The sequence below is a fragment of the Cydia fagiglandana genome, chromosome 22 (assembly GCF_963556715.1).
Source record: "Cydia fagiglandana chromosome 22, ilCydFagi1.1, whole genome shotgun sequence".
Taxonomy (NCBI): Eukaryota; Metazoa; Arthropoda; class Insecta; order Lepidoptera; family Tortricidae; genus Cydia; species Cydia fagiglandana.
Window position 1 is genome coordinate 4,687,750 of NC_085953.1, and position 17,344 is coordinate 4,705,093.

The 17,344-nt window shown below is 39.8% G+C and overlaps 1 protein-coding gene across 4 annotated transcripts in view; it reads right to left on the minus strand.

Annotated features, from left to right (window-relative positions):
- Window positions 1–1,987: 1,987 nt before the first annotated feature.
- LOC134675551 (uncharacterized) overlaps window positions 1,988–17,344 on the minus strand; it is a 56,490-nt gene continuing 41,133 nt past the window's right edge. Inside the window, exons 2-8 of one of the 4 annotated variants that reach the window (XM_063533824.1) lie at window positions 12,413–12,519; window positions 11,977–12,065; window positions 11,365–11,495; window positions 9,679–9,786; window positions 6,492–6,578; window positions 2,862–3,974; window positions 1,988–2,205 (exon numbers count right to left, since the gene is read on the minus strand). In XM_063533824.1, coding sequence (XP_063389894.1) covers window positions 2,041–2,205; window positions 2,862–3,974; window positions 6,492–6,578; window positions 9,679–9,786; window positions 11,365–11,495; window positions 11,977–12,065; window positions 12,413–12,483 — 1,764 coding nt within the window. In that variant the 5' untranslated portion in view covers window positions 12,484–12,519 and the 3' untranslated portion in view covers window positions 1,988–2,040. Of the gene's footprint in view, window positions 2,206–2,861; window positions 3,975–6,491; window positions 6,579–9,678; window positions 9,787–11,364; window positions 11,496–11,976; window positions 12,066–12,412; window positions 12,520–17,344 lie in introns of those variants that run through there. The other 3 variants (XM_063533825.1, XM_063533826.1, XM_063533827.1) reach the window with 3 other exon arrangements.

Sequence of the window (17,344 nt, forward strand, 5' to 3'; positions counted from 1 at the left end):
TGTACAAATACATTCAAAAAATTGAAAAAACAAAACAAAAACAATTTTTTTGGTGAAATTCACCTAACCTCATATTTATTTTTTACTTCTTTTGACCTCAGAAATGCGTGGTTAAAATTATTCGGTTTCCTCATGTTACACCGTGTATAGTGCATAATTGTGTTTTCCATCGTACTTTCTAGGAAACGTTCGTAAGTATTTGTCATGCTACTTCAGTCAACTTTAGTACTTTTTGTACTGCGACTGACTGAAATAGCAGGACACTTTCGTACGTTTCCGTGAAAATTTTGTCAACACTTCTAATCGTTTATGACATTTTTGGGGACGAATACTCACGATAATAAATAAAACACCATTTTTCAGATACAACTGTACAATAAATATTTTATTAATAATACAACAGATATGTTTTACCATAAGATTGCACCATCCTTTAACTAATTTAAGCTCATAATCATCATCATATCATTTAAGCTCTTTCTTTGCTGGAGCTATATTCAACAAAGTTTTATTTACAGCTAAGGTTCCTCTGTGATCGAATTGAAAAATGATATTTATACTGTAATTCAACACATTTTATAACTATTGTGCTTTTAAATCATGCTTTAGAAAGGTCAGGTGGAATAAGTGGATTAAAAATGTAGTTTTATTTGTCCAGGGCAGGGAAAGGAGGTCCTCTCATCGGGTCCCTTTGTTTGACATAAAGTTTTAAGTCATTATGTATTGTTTGTCACATTACTTTCATTAGTCAATTCTGAAACCGTTAACTTTTCAGAATTTTCGTAACGTTATCCTATAGATAGGTTAGGTTTGTTTTATGGCAATCCTGAAAAGTTACGCGTTTCTGAGAAAAAATGAAAAATTATGACTAACGAAAATACGGACAGTCACTAACGAAAATAAGTCAAGTAATATGGGTGTACAAATCATTTCAAAAATATGTCCCATAACTCTTATGTCAGTGAATTAAGAACTATGGGACATATTTTTGAGTAAGTTGTCTACACCCACATTTTTACCGTTGACTGGACAAACAATACATTATGACTTAAAACTTTTTGGAAAACAATAGAGACCCCCTCTCATCTTCTCCCCTCCCTCTTACCTCACCTTCACCTTGTAAAGGAATCAGAAGGGAACTAAAGTTAGAGCGTAAAAAGTCTGCAGCGATTTTGATAGCCCACGCAGTGCAAGTGTCATTTTAAACGACAATCTTCTATGAAATTATGACGTATAAATAACACTTACACTGCGTGGGCTATCAAATCCGCTGCAGACTTTTATTGGTGCGACTATATTCGTTTTATTCTTATCTTTAATTGTAGTCCTATTTCTGGCAGTGCAAACTATTTGCGGAAGTTAATTTAAATCCCAATTTTTTCTTCTCTATTACTAACTTTGAGGTAAAATATACAACAAAACATCAAATTTCTTAAAATATTTGTTTTTTTTTTGGTCCATGATATGTGTATCTTTAAAAGATTCAACTTTACCCTACAGTGAAGCCTAGCCTAAGTGTAAACATGACTAACTCTATATTGGTGGCGGATAGCAAAATTCCTATTGAACATAGGTAGTCGTCAACAGTTCTGAGCTAAGAGAGGTGAAATGTTTTTTTTTATATACAGAGCACCATCCATTCATACTATAATTCTGAACCTCGCTTAAATTTCTATCATACCCCATCTACAGATTGTACAAGTCCGAGAAAGTATTGAAAATGCCTCTTTATCACCCACAACCAGCATCAGAACCCGCACCAGGATATGGACCCATCAGCGATGGGTGGAGCGGAGTTTCCTGGATTTGTAAGTGCGACCGTGGGTTTCAACTAGGGCTATAGGGGTACACACAGCCAGCACCCGCACCAAGGTATCGAGCCGTCAGTGATAGCTGGAGCTCAGAGTTACCTGGATTTGTAAGTGCGACCAGGGACTTAAACTAGGTCCATAGTTCACACATCACGCCAGCACCCGGCTATAAGCGGAGCGGAGTTTCCCAGATTTGTAAGTATAACCAGGAGGTCAAACTAGGGCCATATCACACACAGCCTGCACCCCAACACCCGCACCAGGGTATGGAGCCGTCAGCGATAGGCGGGGCGGAGAGTTTTCTTGATTTGTGGGTGCATGCTGAAGCCAGGGAATTAACGGATGAGCACACGCTGTTCGTTCGCTCGTGCTCTGAGTGGGATGTCGTCATCTCCTGGAAATAGAAACAGTTTATTAGTTGATTCATTGGAAACTGCACAACTTTTGGTGACCAGCGTCTAGTTTCGCTGGTTTGGGAAGAATGGGAGGCGGAGTACGATTAGGGTTGCCATACGTCCGGATTTGTCCGGCCATGTCATGATTTTTGACCCTTTGTCCGGATTGCGGCCGGACTTGGCAAGTGTCCGGATTTTTAGGAATGACCTAGATAAAAAAAAATGTTTACGTGATATACTGCGTAACGAATGCGATGCGGGTTGGGCGGAGGTAAAGGGAAAGGTAGATCCACGATACAGTACACCACAGAAAGCAGCGCGCCGCCGCCGGGGCGTCGTTAAAGCTACGCCAAATCTCTGTTACAAGAAATGTCCGGATTTTTAGGGTGATGTCAGGACATTTAATTCTTCCATATGGCAACCCTAAGTACGATGGACGTGATCAAATGTACATAAAGTGACAAATGCTATCACGTGTAATATGTATAATTTGTCAAGGAGTCAAACACTATTTGACTTTACTTAAGCTCGTAAATAATTACAACTGTCCGGAAACCATAAGAATTTATACCTGCCAGACATTCACTTTGTTCTACTAATTCCAGTGCAATATTAACATAATTATAAATATATAAAAAAAAACTCAAAAAAGTACCTGATAGCTATCCCGCTTGTATCGCGGGCCAGAGCTTGACGACGACAACGTATTCCTCGGCCGATGCCGCGTGCAGAGCTTGGGCTTCTCTTGTTCCTTGTCTATCAACCTCTCATTATCACTCTCTGTCACCGGCACCTTCGCTACTCCATTCTTCACCTCTTTCTTTTTATCCTTTTTCTCTTTTCTTTTTCTCTCCCTCTTTTTGAACGTCAGCGAGAATCTTTTCCGCTTCTTCGCCTTGGGAGACTCTGGTCTTTGCGGGACTACGGACTTTTCTCTTTCAGATCTACTGGTATCGTCATCTGGATGAGGTACTTGAGATTCTGAGTCGGTTTTGAACGTTAGCTCTGTTCGCGTGGATGAATCTGGCTCGCCAGATTTGTAAGCTACTTCTTTCTCTAAGTTGGCTAGTTCCATTCTTCTTAGTCTTTTCGGTAATTTGTTGACTGTCGCGTAAATAGGTTCATCGTGATCTCCTACTGGGGCTGATCGAGATCTGAAGAAGAAATCGAACTTTTTCGGCTTCACTGGTATCCTTCTTTCGACGAATACAACTGTGCTCGCCACTTCTGTCGTTGTTGTTGTATGGTCATCTCCAGATTTAGAACTAGGAGCTGCAGTGACTGGAGTGTTTCTCGGATAATCATATGTTAACTCTATATTCTTTTCAGTCACATAAGACTTCTGTGTCTCGTCTTGCGACGTCGTTGGTGCCGGTTCTCGTTTCTGACAACAGCATTTCTGCATCACTTTTCTTTCGCACATGAAGACGGAATTCTGCTGAATGAATGTTGTCTGTATCGTGGGTGTGTTTTGGACGTCTCCTAGTAAGTCTTCTACGTTTCCTCCGGTGTGGAATCGGGGTGGTTGGTAAGGGGCGAGGACGAAGCCTGGCGGGGGCGGTGTGGTGACGTGGTAGGGGGGTGATGTGACGCTTTGGAAGTATTGTGGTTCTTGGTTGTCGTGGATGAGGACGTCGACGGGTCGCTCGGGTTGGGGTTGCGTGTTGGGCATCATGGGAGTCATCTGCGTGCTGGTTGGCTGCTTGGTTATGGGAATATCTTCGGGCTGCTGGCAATCGTCGCATGTGCACGGGGACTCAACGCCGCTCTGGAAAATAGCGTTTTCGTATAAGTACCTAGATGAAATGCAATTGTGAACGTTACGGTTACGAGTAAGTATATATGTGACGTCCCACGGGTAAAGGTACCTTATGGCGGTTGGCGCTTACGCTATTATTAACGCCGCTCCAATATTATTGCGGCGCTATGCGACGTAAGCGCCAGCCGCCATAAGGTACCTTTTGCCGTGGAACGTAACATTCATATGTTATGGTTTTTTCTTTACTCTAGTTTAAAGACCTCTCGATTTCGCTCGTTTCAAAAGTAAAATTATTGATAGAGTTCTCAAACAGTATCGTTTACATTGGCATCCATTCTCCATTCTCTGAAAATAGGTATGTCTATGTCTGCGATTAGGTACAATTGCCACAAGTCTTTTTATACCCATTTACGTTTTATATGAATTCACAACAAGTACCTAACTTAAAAACACAAAGTTCCAGTTAATCTTCTTACCGTGTTTTCGTCTCTACAGTTTGTCACGGGCTAGTAACGAGTTTATGACGGGACGGACGGATATTATTTATGGCCCGCCAGAACTTTATGGCGGCTCGTCACGTCGCCGGCCTGGATGCTAAACCGATGATCTAGACGTCGGTACGTGTTTTGCAGACTTATTTCGGGGGGAAGTAGGCTACGCCAGAGCTGCCCTCCTATGTTTAAAGGACGTGTTTTCAATGAAAATTTGAAGCAAATACCTCTTAGCTTAGGAGGGCAGAGTAGAGACACTTTTTTATGTTTTTTGACGCACTTCTAAGACATTATTTAATAAAATATAAACTCTTTAACTCTTTTGAAAACACTAACAAGTGACGACTAAAATATGCATTTTTTTTCTTATAAATAAATTAAGCTTTTCCGTAATACGAGTAGATCAATCGAATATGATTCTTATATAACAATTTGAAACAATATAGGAGGCAAAGGAGCAGACGAATCTCTTGAAGGTAAGCAATTAGGTACCGTACCCCTTGGACAAATGGACACCTGCGACATCAGAGGTGTTGCAATTGCGTTGCCGGCTTTTAAGGGGGAGTACGCTCTTTTCTTCAGCTATATTAACTAGAATAGAAGTAGATAGCTATGTAATACTAAAATAAAATAACTTCAGTTTAATACCTTCAGCCATTCAGCTAAATAGTTTTTATACCGTAATGAAACTTCAGCAGATGTATTTGCTCAGTCATAGCTGATTCATTTTCACTATACCACTTGAATACTACACGCAAAAATATTCCCGTTCTGTTTGTGCTGCACAATTCTAGACCTTAAAGTCGACAAAAATAACTTTAATCCAATGTGCTTTAGAAGATTTTCCCTTGACAGATATCGTGACAGCTGGACACTTACACACTAACTGACAGGTCGTTACACCAAAAATACATACCCTCAAGATAATGACGTGAACACTAAACATATGCCAATTCAACTCATCACTTCACTTAGACAGCTCAACGTCATGGACGATTTGAAAACCCATGGTTCCAAAATTTCGCACGATTTAGTAAACACATTAAAATCACTGTCACGCAGGAACCGACGCGCGCGCGGCCGAGACTCGACTAAATTTATTTATAATCTTACATTAGGTGTTATATTTTGTTGCGCCCTTGACTCACATAGCTAGTACTTTCTTTTCCCATGTAATAAGGATGAGTTTGGATCGTTATGGGTTGCCTAATGGACTCTATTTTGAGGCTGTCGGAAGCGTATAGATGCGTCAAGAGTTAGGTGTGGGGAAAATAGGCAGAGGGATCACTCGGGTTAAAAAACGCTGCGAAAACGAAACCAAAAAACACTTGCACACAAACTGATTATTCATACGACAAAAAAAGGACTTGGGTCAAAATACATCCAATCCATTTTAAAATAAAGTTTTGGTTTCTCAATACTTTCTGGTCTATAAACAAAAGAAACCTTTATTATTCTGGACATTCGTGTTCAGTCGATGTCAAAGATATGTTTACATTTTTCGCCGTATTACAAAGGAGTAAGGTGCAAAACTGTAAAGATATCTTTGACGTCAACTGTACAGCACCACCATATGAGATACTAAAGGAAAGCCCATAAAGCCCTAGTGTCTTCTCTGGGTTGGATTGGAAGATCAGACGACAGTAGCTTCCGTAATAATTAATGCCTACGCCAATTTTTGGGATTAGTTGTCAAGCGGACCCCAGGCTCCAAGCCGTGGCAAAAAGCCGGGACAACGCAAGAGATGATGATCACATATAGAAATATCTGCCAATCGTTTCATTTTTAAATTTCACCGTTTCTGGACTATCACACAATAATGAACTATAGACCGACCGCTTAAATGAGTCCCCGCCTCGCCTGCGCGGTACGGGGCGACGGGGTAGGACGACTAAGGGTGGCGGGGAAGGTGAGGGCGGGTGGACGCCCTACCCCGTCGCCCCCGTACCGCGCAGGCGAGGACTCATTTAAGCGGTCGGTCTATAATCTATAGCACTCTTCAAACGCAAACACAAGGGTCACAAATCATACGTACGAAGGTCTGCATTGAGTCTTTATTAGAACTGCGACGCGTTTTCTTAGGCGTGGGTGGAATCCGTGGTTTTCCGTGTGCTTGCTTATTCTGATTTTTAAGAACATAAATAAATACGACATGTACATTTTTATTATTACTTATCGAAAAGCTTAACATTTGAACACCTAATCTAAGCCGATTAGGCTACAGAACATGTCAAAGAAAAAATCATGGGGCAGTTTCGCCACGGTTTCAATAGTCCTTTGCTGTGGAAAGAGAGACGATTTAACTTATCGCAATTCTCAGACGTTTTTTGGGCGGTTACTTTTGACACTGACAGGTCAGATCCATAATTAGTCCAAGGGGCCGATTTTTGAATTCCAATTGCTCGATTTCGGCACTCGTAAATAGGTGGAAAACTGAGAAATGCAATTTTTTTTAAATACGAGTGATAGAAATTGCGAATCGAGTGGTATTGACCATTCGTTTTCAATTCTATTAGTAGAATTTAAATGCTTGGTAGTGGAGATATTATTGAACAAAATACACGAAATCCAGCGGTCGAAATTCAAAAATCGGCCCCCAGTAAGAATATGATGGTAGTAGTTCTACGTGTCAGCGATATAATAACAGTAGTATCTTTCATTGACTTGGTTTTAAACAGTGACATTTTATCACGTGTATAAAGCCATGCATAATACGCCTCCAGATCGAATTCATATCCTATTATTAAAACTAGAATACTCCTGTGAGTGGGCGTAACTTTAGTCGCTAATCTGTTTCAGATGTAAGCTATGTATGCTCTGGAAAATTCGAGCACGTGGCTAATTGCTACCGACTATTCCTCTGTACATCTCTACCATTATAATATACCTAAATTTTAAAACTTATGCAAATGGCCATAAAGTTCATAATCGTCTACATGTATGTAGGGTGTAAATAGGTAAATGTTCCTGTTCTAGCATTGTTCTTAGAAAATGTAATACAATGTTCTGTTCCGGGTTAGTCATCAGATAGATTTAGTTAGGACGTTGTGAATGAATTTGTTTTGATTGCGTTTTGTTTTGATTCCGTTCTGCGAACTTCATTATTTGCAGGTCAAAATAGTCACTGTGTTCTGCGCTACGTAGAGAGAATAATGAACATTTTCTATTTTTAGATGTTTATTCTGTACCTTATGCATTTCATGATTCATGTTTCTTAACAGACCATCGGTGGACCTTCTTATCATCATCATCATCTCAGCCATAAAACGTCCACTGCTATACATAGGCCTCCCCCTTATTTGGGGGGTGAATGCCATAATCGCCACGCTTGGCAGGCGGGTTGGCGATCGCAGTCGAGTACACCGAATTTGAGGGACGCTGCTGCCCGTCCACCGGTGGTCTTGGACGTGGTTTAAGGACATACCCGGGTCTTTCTTATACTTATGGAGTAATATTTACAATTACATAGTAAGTTAACGATGGTAGATGCCGCTGTACGGTCCCGAACATTATATATGACAACAATGACAATCCAACTATCAATAATTTTAAAGAAAAAAAAACCGACTTCTATGGGGCCCGGTGAAAGATTATGGTAGATGGTGCACCATGTAGAAAAGGAGGTAAAACCAGTACTTTCTAGTAGCATTTCGTTTCCGTAAGGGTCGTAGTTCTAGCCTAACCTAACCCACTTCTCTGATAGCAGTTCGGTTCTGTGAGGATCGCAGTTCGAACCTAATCAAACCCACTTTTCTAGTAGCATTTCGTTTCTGTAAGACTCGCAGTTCTAACCAAACCTAACCCACTTTTGTTCGGTTCTGTGGGGATCGCAGTTCAAACCTAACCTAACCCACTTAACGGCGCATGCGGTGCGGTGTACGGGAGTTTGAGCGGGAGGGGTTTGGCATCATCATACCCACATTTTATGGTAGGTAATCATAGTGGTTTATTTAGTTTAGGTATCATAGTGGTTTTCCGGGTCAAGGTCCGGGTCTCTGAGTCAGAGTCCGGGTCCGAGTCCCGGTCCGAGTCCGGGTCTGGGTCCGGGTCCGGGTCCGAGTCCGGGTCCGAGTCCGGGTCCGAGTCCGGGTCCGAGTCCGGGTCCGAGTCCGCATCCGAGTCCGGGTCCGAGTCCGGGTCCGAGTCCGAGTCCGAGTCCGGGTCCGAACCGGATCCGGGTATGAGTCCGGGTCCCAGTCCAAGTCAAAATCGAAATTCGAAATCACCAAACATGTACTATGCGTCGTTGAAGAGTTCTGTTCTGATCATCATCAGCAGTTCCACTTCATCAAATGCGACAGTTTTTAATGTAAATGCTTGATTTTATGATGAAAATAAAAAAAATTCTATACGTATGCCTTTAAGATTTGAGGAGTTCCCTCGATTCCTTATGGATCCCATCATCAGAACTCGAGCTTGACAGAAATGTGGCTTAAAAACTAAACTTGCTTAACAAACATAACGAAGAGGACAAATCGCCAAACATGAACTATGCGTCGTTGAAGAGTTCCGTTCTGATCATCATCAGCAGTTCCACTTCATCAAATGCGACAGTTTTTAATGAAAATGCTTGATTTTCTGATGAAAATACAAAAATCTCTATACGCATGCCTTTAAAATTTGAGGAGTTCCCTCGATTTCTCATGGATCCCATCATCAGAACTCAAGCTTGACAAAATTGTGGCTTAAAAACTTAACTTGCTTAACAAACATAACGAAGAGGACAAATCGCCAAAGGTGAACTATGCGTCGTTAAAGAGTTCCGTTCTGATCATCATCAGCAGTTCCACTTCATCAAATGTCACGTTTTTGAATGTATATGCTTGATTTGTTGATAAAAACACAAAAATCACCATATGTATGCCTTTAAGATTTGAGGAGTTCCGTCGATTCCTCATGGATCCCATCATCAGAACTGGATTTTGACAAAAACGGGACCAATCTGTATGCATATACATACAATCAAAAAAATAATTTTCAAAATCGGTCCAGTAATGACGGAGATATGGAGTAACAAACATAAAAAATAAAAAAAATAAAAAACATACAACCGAATTGATAACCTCCTCCTTTGGGATTTGGAAGTCGGTTAAAAAATGTATGGATCGATACAACGCCATCAACATTAACAGTCAACATTGCGAACACATTATTTAAGGCTTTACTCGTCTATGATTCGTGGATATAATTAAGTAGTCAATAATATGATAAAATGGCCTTACCTTATTCCCCTCCTCGCCCTCCTCAGGAACGGCTTCAAGGTCATGGAACACCCTCCCGGATCCGACACTTGCGCATTCTGGACACGCACTGCATACAGACGCGCTGTCCTGCCAAAGCAAACTGTGCTTTATTTACATACAAATAGTGTTAACTTCACATTGATGTCAAAGTCGTGGAACTCATGGAACTCGCACTGCATGACAGCAGCGCTTTCCGACAGATGGCATCGCGCGACACACAAGTAAGTACTTAATGAAAATTGATAGCTTTTTCGTCAATTCGTGCGATTCCTTTGGGATTCTGACGTAATTGTACTTACCTACGTGTACTAAGATGATTGCCTTTTAAGTTCTAAGAGTTAAAAGATCTGAGGGTATCAACGGTCATCTCATTCAACGTAGCAATCACATCGGTAAACGTTTGTCGGACCATTTTTAACTTTTATCACTCAGTACAAAGAATACTCATTACCCATATAGGTCAAGGGACCGCCGGTCGTTAGCCTTCTGTCCCTTGGCCGGTAGCCAAATGCGATCGGCAAAACTCGAGTACAGACGGATGGAGGCTGGGCTGAGTGACAAGGTGGGAAAGACTCGAAAGTTTAGGATGACTTACGCTAGGAAGAAAGAAGACTCCTACGCATACCCTAAGACCCGTTTTGACGACCGGTCTGGCCTAGTGGGTAGTGACCCTGCCTGCTAAGCCGATGGTCCTGGGTTCGAATCCCAGTAAGGGCATTTATTTGTGTGATGAACACTAATATTTGTTCCTGAGTCATGGGTGTTTTCTATGTATATAAGTATGTATTTATCTATATAAGTATGTGTATCGTCGCCTAGCACCCATAGTACAAGCTTTGCTTAGTTTGGGGCTAGGTTGATCTGTGTAAGATGTCCCCAATATTTATTTATTTATTTATTTATAAGACGGCTATGAGAACCAATAAGTCCATCCTAGAGGAGCTGAAAATCACCACACGGTTCTCTACAATAGGTAAGTATGTTAAGAACGCGCGCTCAGCTTTTTTGGTCATATCATGCGGTCTAAAACGCATGACCTAGAAAAGTGGAATCTAAGCGCCCTTAAGCTTATCAAGGAACTATCCAAAAGGTATCACCGGTGACCGCAGAGATGGCAGCTTCCTCGCTCAAAGAATTAGTCTAGCGGTTCTTCTTCTTAGTCGGTACACTCTTGCCAGAGTGGTCGTGGTCATCATTGTGAATCTCGATGAGTGATCTTGCTAATACGGCGCCATTCGTCGCGGATTGCAGCTTTCCGGGTACATTCGTAAACCGAGCACTTAGTTGCGGCCTTGATCTGGTCTGTCCATCTCATTGGAGATCTACCACGTGGCCTGGTGCCTTCGACTTTTCGCTGCACTACGAGACGCTCTATGGAGTCATTACCACGACGAGAAACATGGCCGAAGAAGGTCAGAATGCGTGACTCCACTGTGGTTGATAGGCGCTGTCTGATGCCGAGTTCTTTTAATATGGAGTCATTTGTACGAAACTCTGTCCACTATACCCCTAGCATTCGTCTAGCGGTACAGTGAGGAAATGCTGCCAGTATCTACGGTACCATGCCGCAGGGGGATATTTTTTAGTATTTTATTTTAAGATTAGTATTATATTTTTTTTAGCTTTTAAAGTTTTATAGTTTGTGACTTTATTGTAAGTGCTTACGTCAGAGTTGTCAGGCGAGGATTTTCGGTCACGGAGCAGACGGTCAAGACGGTCATACTCGTAGCGGAGCGCAGAGATTTCTCTCTTCAGCTGGTCGTTTTCTCGCTTGAGCTTCTTTATATCTGACTGCCCTGTTGGATATAACAACAAAGTTAAGACATTATGTACCATCAGCCGCAAAAGTGCATGGCGACGATTAATGAATTCATCCATAATTTCTCTATGCAATTTCGCATGACATATTTGCGACAGATACAAAAAGGTTGATAATTTTTAGGGTTCCGTACCCAAAGGGTAAAACGGGACCGAGGCCGACTCGCACTTGCCCGGTTTTTATATAATTTATATTATTGTGAGACCTTACATCTATGTTTTCTTCCTAACCTTCCCTCTTAATAAGATCATGTTAGCAGTGGTTACTTGTTTGTTACCTATGTGATCGCTGTTTCACATAGAACTTAGGCATAATTAGCATCTATTCGTCTACTTGCGTTTAACAATACCATAAGTAACCACTTTTTGAATAATTTTACATCAGAATTAATCCAAAGACATATTTTCGAAGAACATATTTGCCCAGGTATATTCAATTAATGAAATTTATTGATATACCTCGTTCGACCTCCGCGTTAATGTTGATGGTGCGCAGACGCAGCTCTTCGTTCTCGAAGAGCATGCCCCGAGACGACTTGCGGTCCAATCTGCAAAAATATCAATCGTCATACCTATAACATCGGTAATTTTGTACATTTTAATTGCAGCGTCGTAATAAAAGAAACTTAACGTCTTTATTTATACGATGTGGAAATGGTAATGCTGTTACGCATATCTCCTGTGACCTAGGAAGTCGTCGGGTGTTATGTGGGACTCCCATCTCCCTTTCCTTTCTCTTAGCAAGAAAAGGGGAGAAGCCTACCCACTAAACCCACATCGGCTTTAGCTGCATTACCGTATGGGAGACGTCCTGGGATCGTGAAAATTCTACCATAAGGACCTACCATTTTAACTACAATACGGGAATTACACATGACGTTGGAGATGTACTTACTTCCGGTTGGGTTTGAGGTTGACATCTTTGCGTCGTGTGCGCAGCATGCTGGCGCCCGTCATGCCCGACATCCTGCCCCAGCGCACGCGCCATGCGTCGAGTAACACCTGCCAAAAATAAAAATATTTATGATAAGTTTTTATTTTTTATGTTAGTAAATTATGAAAGAAACTTAAATAAAAGAACTTGAACTTTAGTAGGTACTTAAACCGAACCGATGTGGCCCTCCGAATCGCTAAACTTAAGTGGCAGGGCGGGGCACATTGCCCGTAGAAACGATGGCCATTGGGGCGGAAAGGTTCTCGAGTGGCGACCACGTACCGGAAGTCGCAGCGTGGGTAGACCCCCCACAAGGTGGACTGATGACCTGGTAAAGGTCGCGGGACTCTGCTGGATGCGGGTGGCGCAAGACCGGTCATTGTGGCACTCTTTGGGGGAGGCCTATGTCCGGCAGTGGACGTTCTCTGGCGAATAGTATGATGATGATGATGAGGTACTTAAAAATGGAAAAGACTAACAACCCTTTATGTTGATGATTGTGTTAGGTGGAAATCAGATTCCGTTTGGGAGCGTAGGTTCGTATCCTGCCGACTGCGCCATGTCAGGAGATATATAAACCGCCATTAAGGTTGACTCACGCCAGACCGGACCGGGGCCGAGCCGGAGCTTCCGGGGCTTGATTTTTTATGAAGAGCACCACGTGTTCACCGATCAGTCGTCATTGAAAATGACATGTCGGACGCCTCAGCTTGAGCGTGAGTCACCTCTTACCGAGCATAATATATACTACCTACTTTATTGAAATATCGCTTAATTTACCCATATTATTGTGATTATCAATATACCTACAGTAACTACCGTTTTTATTTACTTATCTAAATGCCTTTTCACAGAACATACATACATACATACGTAGGTAGATGCCCTACCTACATTTTCGCTGGCTCGAAATGTCCTATGCTGTAGCAATTTTGCATTCTGCAGAATTAACTCACAACGTAACAAACACGTTAAAAGTTATAATTATATTTTCAAACGAAACAGTATTGCCAACTAAAAAGTTGTTACACATGTAAGGGGGTAAAAGGGGGTGCAGGGTGCAGGGTGGTAAATGCATTAATTTGCAACTAAGTATTTTATAGCATTGCAGTGAACGTAAACTACAAATCAGAAGGACAAGGCCACAAAGTAGGGCTTCAGCAATATGGCTTCGATTCTAGTCCACGTACTACTGAGGATACTGAGATTGCCTGCCGTATTTGAATTTTAAGATATTGACAAGGTCCATTCTAGATACGTTATAGTTATGATATCAACTATAGTTCTCTTTTGCAGCGCAATTCGGGCAACCAATGTCACTTTTACGTTAGATAGAGTAAGATATCTACATATTAGATGTGAATTTTTTATTTTTTTTAAGTTTAATTCACACGCCCCCAATATATTATTCATTTTATACAATCATAATATTACACATCATTAATACAATTATTGTAAAAAAACCCTAAAAATAATTCAAATAATTATGATAAGTATGTAATGAGTAAGATGTGAATTGAATCTCTAAGTTATATCCTGTGGAAATCGTTCAAGATTATCTCCAGAATCGCGCAAATGTCAAATTTGACAGGTGAGATCTTAAAACATATTTTTATCATAACACTGATTTAAACTATCACGATTATTTAACATTATGACGATTATTTATTATAAATCTTAAAACTTAAATACGCGATTAAGTCCCGTTGTGTAGTTTCATAATATTGTTATCATATCTTGGTGATGTATAAAAGATATCCAATAGATGTCTATTTCAAAATCCGAATCGGGCCCTGCATCTCTAGCGTTTCGTTCATATGTACAGTGACGTTCAAAAGTGCATGGATAGATATCGACGGTAATGCCTTAATATTACGGTTGAAACATCTCCATGCACTTTTGAACGCCATTGTACGAGTATTAGATAATAATTCATATTAATAGAAACTTTATTTTATTAGGGAACCAACATTGTGAGATAGGTAGAGTGAGACCAAGATAAGTCTGCAACGATTTTGATAGCACTCGCGGGTCACGTGTTATTTTAGACGTCAAACTTCTATGAAATTATGATGTATAAATAACATTTGCACTGCGTGTGCTATCAAAATCAAAAAAGCAGGCTTATCTTTTAGTCTAACTCTAGGTAAGTACATACTTATCTAAAGAGCGAAAAAAGGTTAAATTTTATTTCTAAATCTAAAAAAGGAGTTAAAATCCATCATCGAAAAGCTATTTAGTGGTAGGTAAAATCAACTGAAACTCAATGGTACGAGCGAGGATTTGAAATGTATTATAGAAAATAGTAGATTGTTTAAACCAGCGGTCGGCAACCTACGGCCCGCGGGCCGCATGCGGCTCGTGAAACTGTCACTTGCGGCCCGAGTGCCGCCTTGGCTATTTCGTATGTAATAGTGACAAACGACAATGTCTCATAAAGTCATAAATATTAACAAAGTACGGCCCGCGTCACCTCCGTTTCGTCTCTCTTCTCACTCTCTGCTAAAAGGTTGCCGACCGCTGGTTTAAACGATCGTACTTGGAAAGTAAAATGCTCGAGTACAGAAATGTATCATTTTCTGCGCACTTTTTAGAACAACAATTACCCTCTTTCAAAGCATGACAAATGAAAAAGTGTTTTTTACGGAACTTACTACTCTAATTAACTCTTATTTTTCTTATACCTACAAAACTCACATCTCAACAGTCTATCTAGGACTAAACTAAAGTCTAACACTAACTTAAAACTAAGCCAACTCACCGGCTAAGCTTCCGTAATACAATTAAGAAACGATGACATGAGCCTTAATCATAAAAAAATATAATTAAAAAAGCATAGCTCTGAAAGACGGGGACACCGCTATGTGGGGTGTAATTGCATCTCTATCACTCTCAAGTAAAGGTGAGATGACACTTAATGCTCTTGAGTTTGTGCATGCGCAGTGGAATAGAAATTCGACTTTAAAATTACAGGTGATGACATAGCATACTACTTACAAACTTTAATTAATTATTTACTTTTTTATTTATTTAAACGTCATGAAGTACTCGTCAATGTTATTAGGTTCCAATCCAGCCACCTTCGATCTCCAACATCAGACCCTTTTAATGACGCTATAACATTTATAAACAAAATTTGTAATTTAACAAAAATATAACAAAATTTGTAATTTACTTTTCTTTCTAGATGTTAAACTTCATGTAGGTACACAAGCTCACAGCTATTTGTTTAAAGCATTGTAAAAAACGTTTTGCATTTATATACGATTTTTCTTGTTGTATTTAAAGGTGCATTGGCTACGTATTTCTGATATGTTAATTAAGGAAACTATAGGTCTATTTACTGCTGCTCAATCTATTGATTAATGTTAATGAATGACTGTTTGTTTCTCAATAAATTAAAAAAAAAAAATAACATCGAATAGAGTCGCACCAAGAAAAGTCTGCAGCGGATTTGATAGCCCACGCAGTGTAAGTGTTATTTATACGTCATAATTCCATAGAAGTTTGACGTTTAAAATAACACTTGGACTGCGTGGTCTAACAAAATCGCTGTCGAAGACAGTCTGACTTTAGGGTATTTGACTACTAGTCAAATCAGTTTCTTTTTTCTAACTGTCAAAATGATTTTGCTACTATGGAATTTATGTCTATATGTGACGTCAGAATCAAATTACCTACTCTTTATAGTTTTTATACGAGTTTAAAAATAGAAAAATTGTGTCTAAAAATAATTGCTGTCCACGTTTTCTATTAATCTACTGGTACTTTATTTCATGCATGTTGTAAAATTATTTATTTTAAATACATGACTGTATTTATACCCTATTGTCGCGTTGATTCGTCATGTTTATTTAACAGTTTCATAATATAATTGGAGACATTATATTATGAAACTGTTAAATAAATCATGTTATGTGTCATGTTAAAACAATGTGGAATAGCGCCAAATGCTGACTTTACTAAAATTATAGGGCAAGTCGATAGGGTAAGTGGTTCTTATTTTATAAGATTATCTTCAGGGTGTCAGCAGAAGCCTACATACATACATATTTACATAATACATACATAATAGGCTCCTAGGCCTTATAAACCGGTAATTTATTTATTTAATATTTATTGCACAATACATGAAGTTACAAATGGCGGAAGTAATGCCTTAAGGCATTCTCTACCAGTCGGCCAATGGGTTAAAAGTGTTAAAACAGAAAGATTAAGAAAATAATTTAGTGTAGAAGTTTCGGTTTCGACAGGTTTCGGTATAAAAATCATGTTTCTGCCCAAGGTTCGGTTTCGGCCAAAATAAAGGCGTAGCTATATTATATTTATTGTATATGTATGTACATGTATGTTTATGTATGTATGTATATGTAAGTATATTATAGTAATATATATATTTGAGGTAGTATTTGTTTAACATAAACATTTATAAGTATTTAATATTAAATTTTTCGTACTTTGTAAATATTTCTTCCACCTATTGCTTGATATCTGTTTGGCCCGAGGGTTAACTGGTAGTCAATGCCTTCTGGCATTAAGTTCGCCTTTTGTACAATTTATAAGTGCAATAAAGTTTAAATAAATAAAATATGTACTTTCTAACGTACACACATATTATGCCATGGCTGCTAAAATCATAACCCTTTCTTTTAGATTTGCCGTACAGGCGTATTCGGGAAACGAGATAATTGCAAGATTAGAGACGAACTAGATATTTTTGGGATCTACGTTAGATATCGACTAGATGTGACTTGGATATCTAAGTCATAACTTGTGGAAATCGTTCAAGAGGACGTCCAGAATCGCGGAAACGCCAAATTTGACATATCTACCTTACAAATATCTTTAAATTATCCATATCGTAACTTCTTGATGTCTAATAGATATCTAATT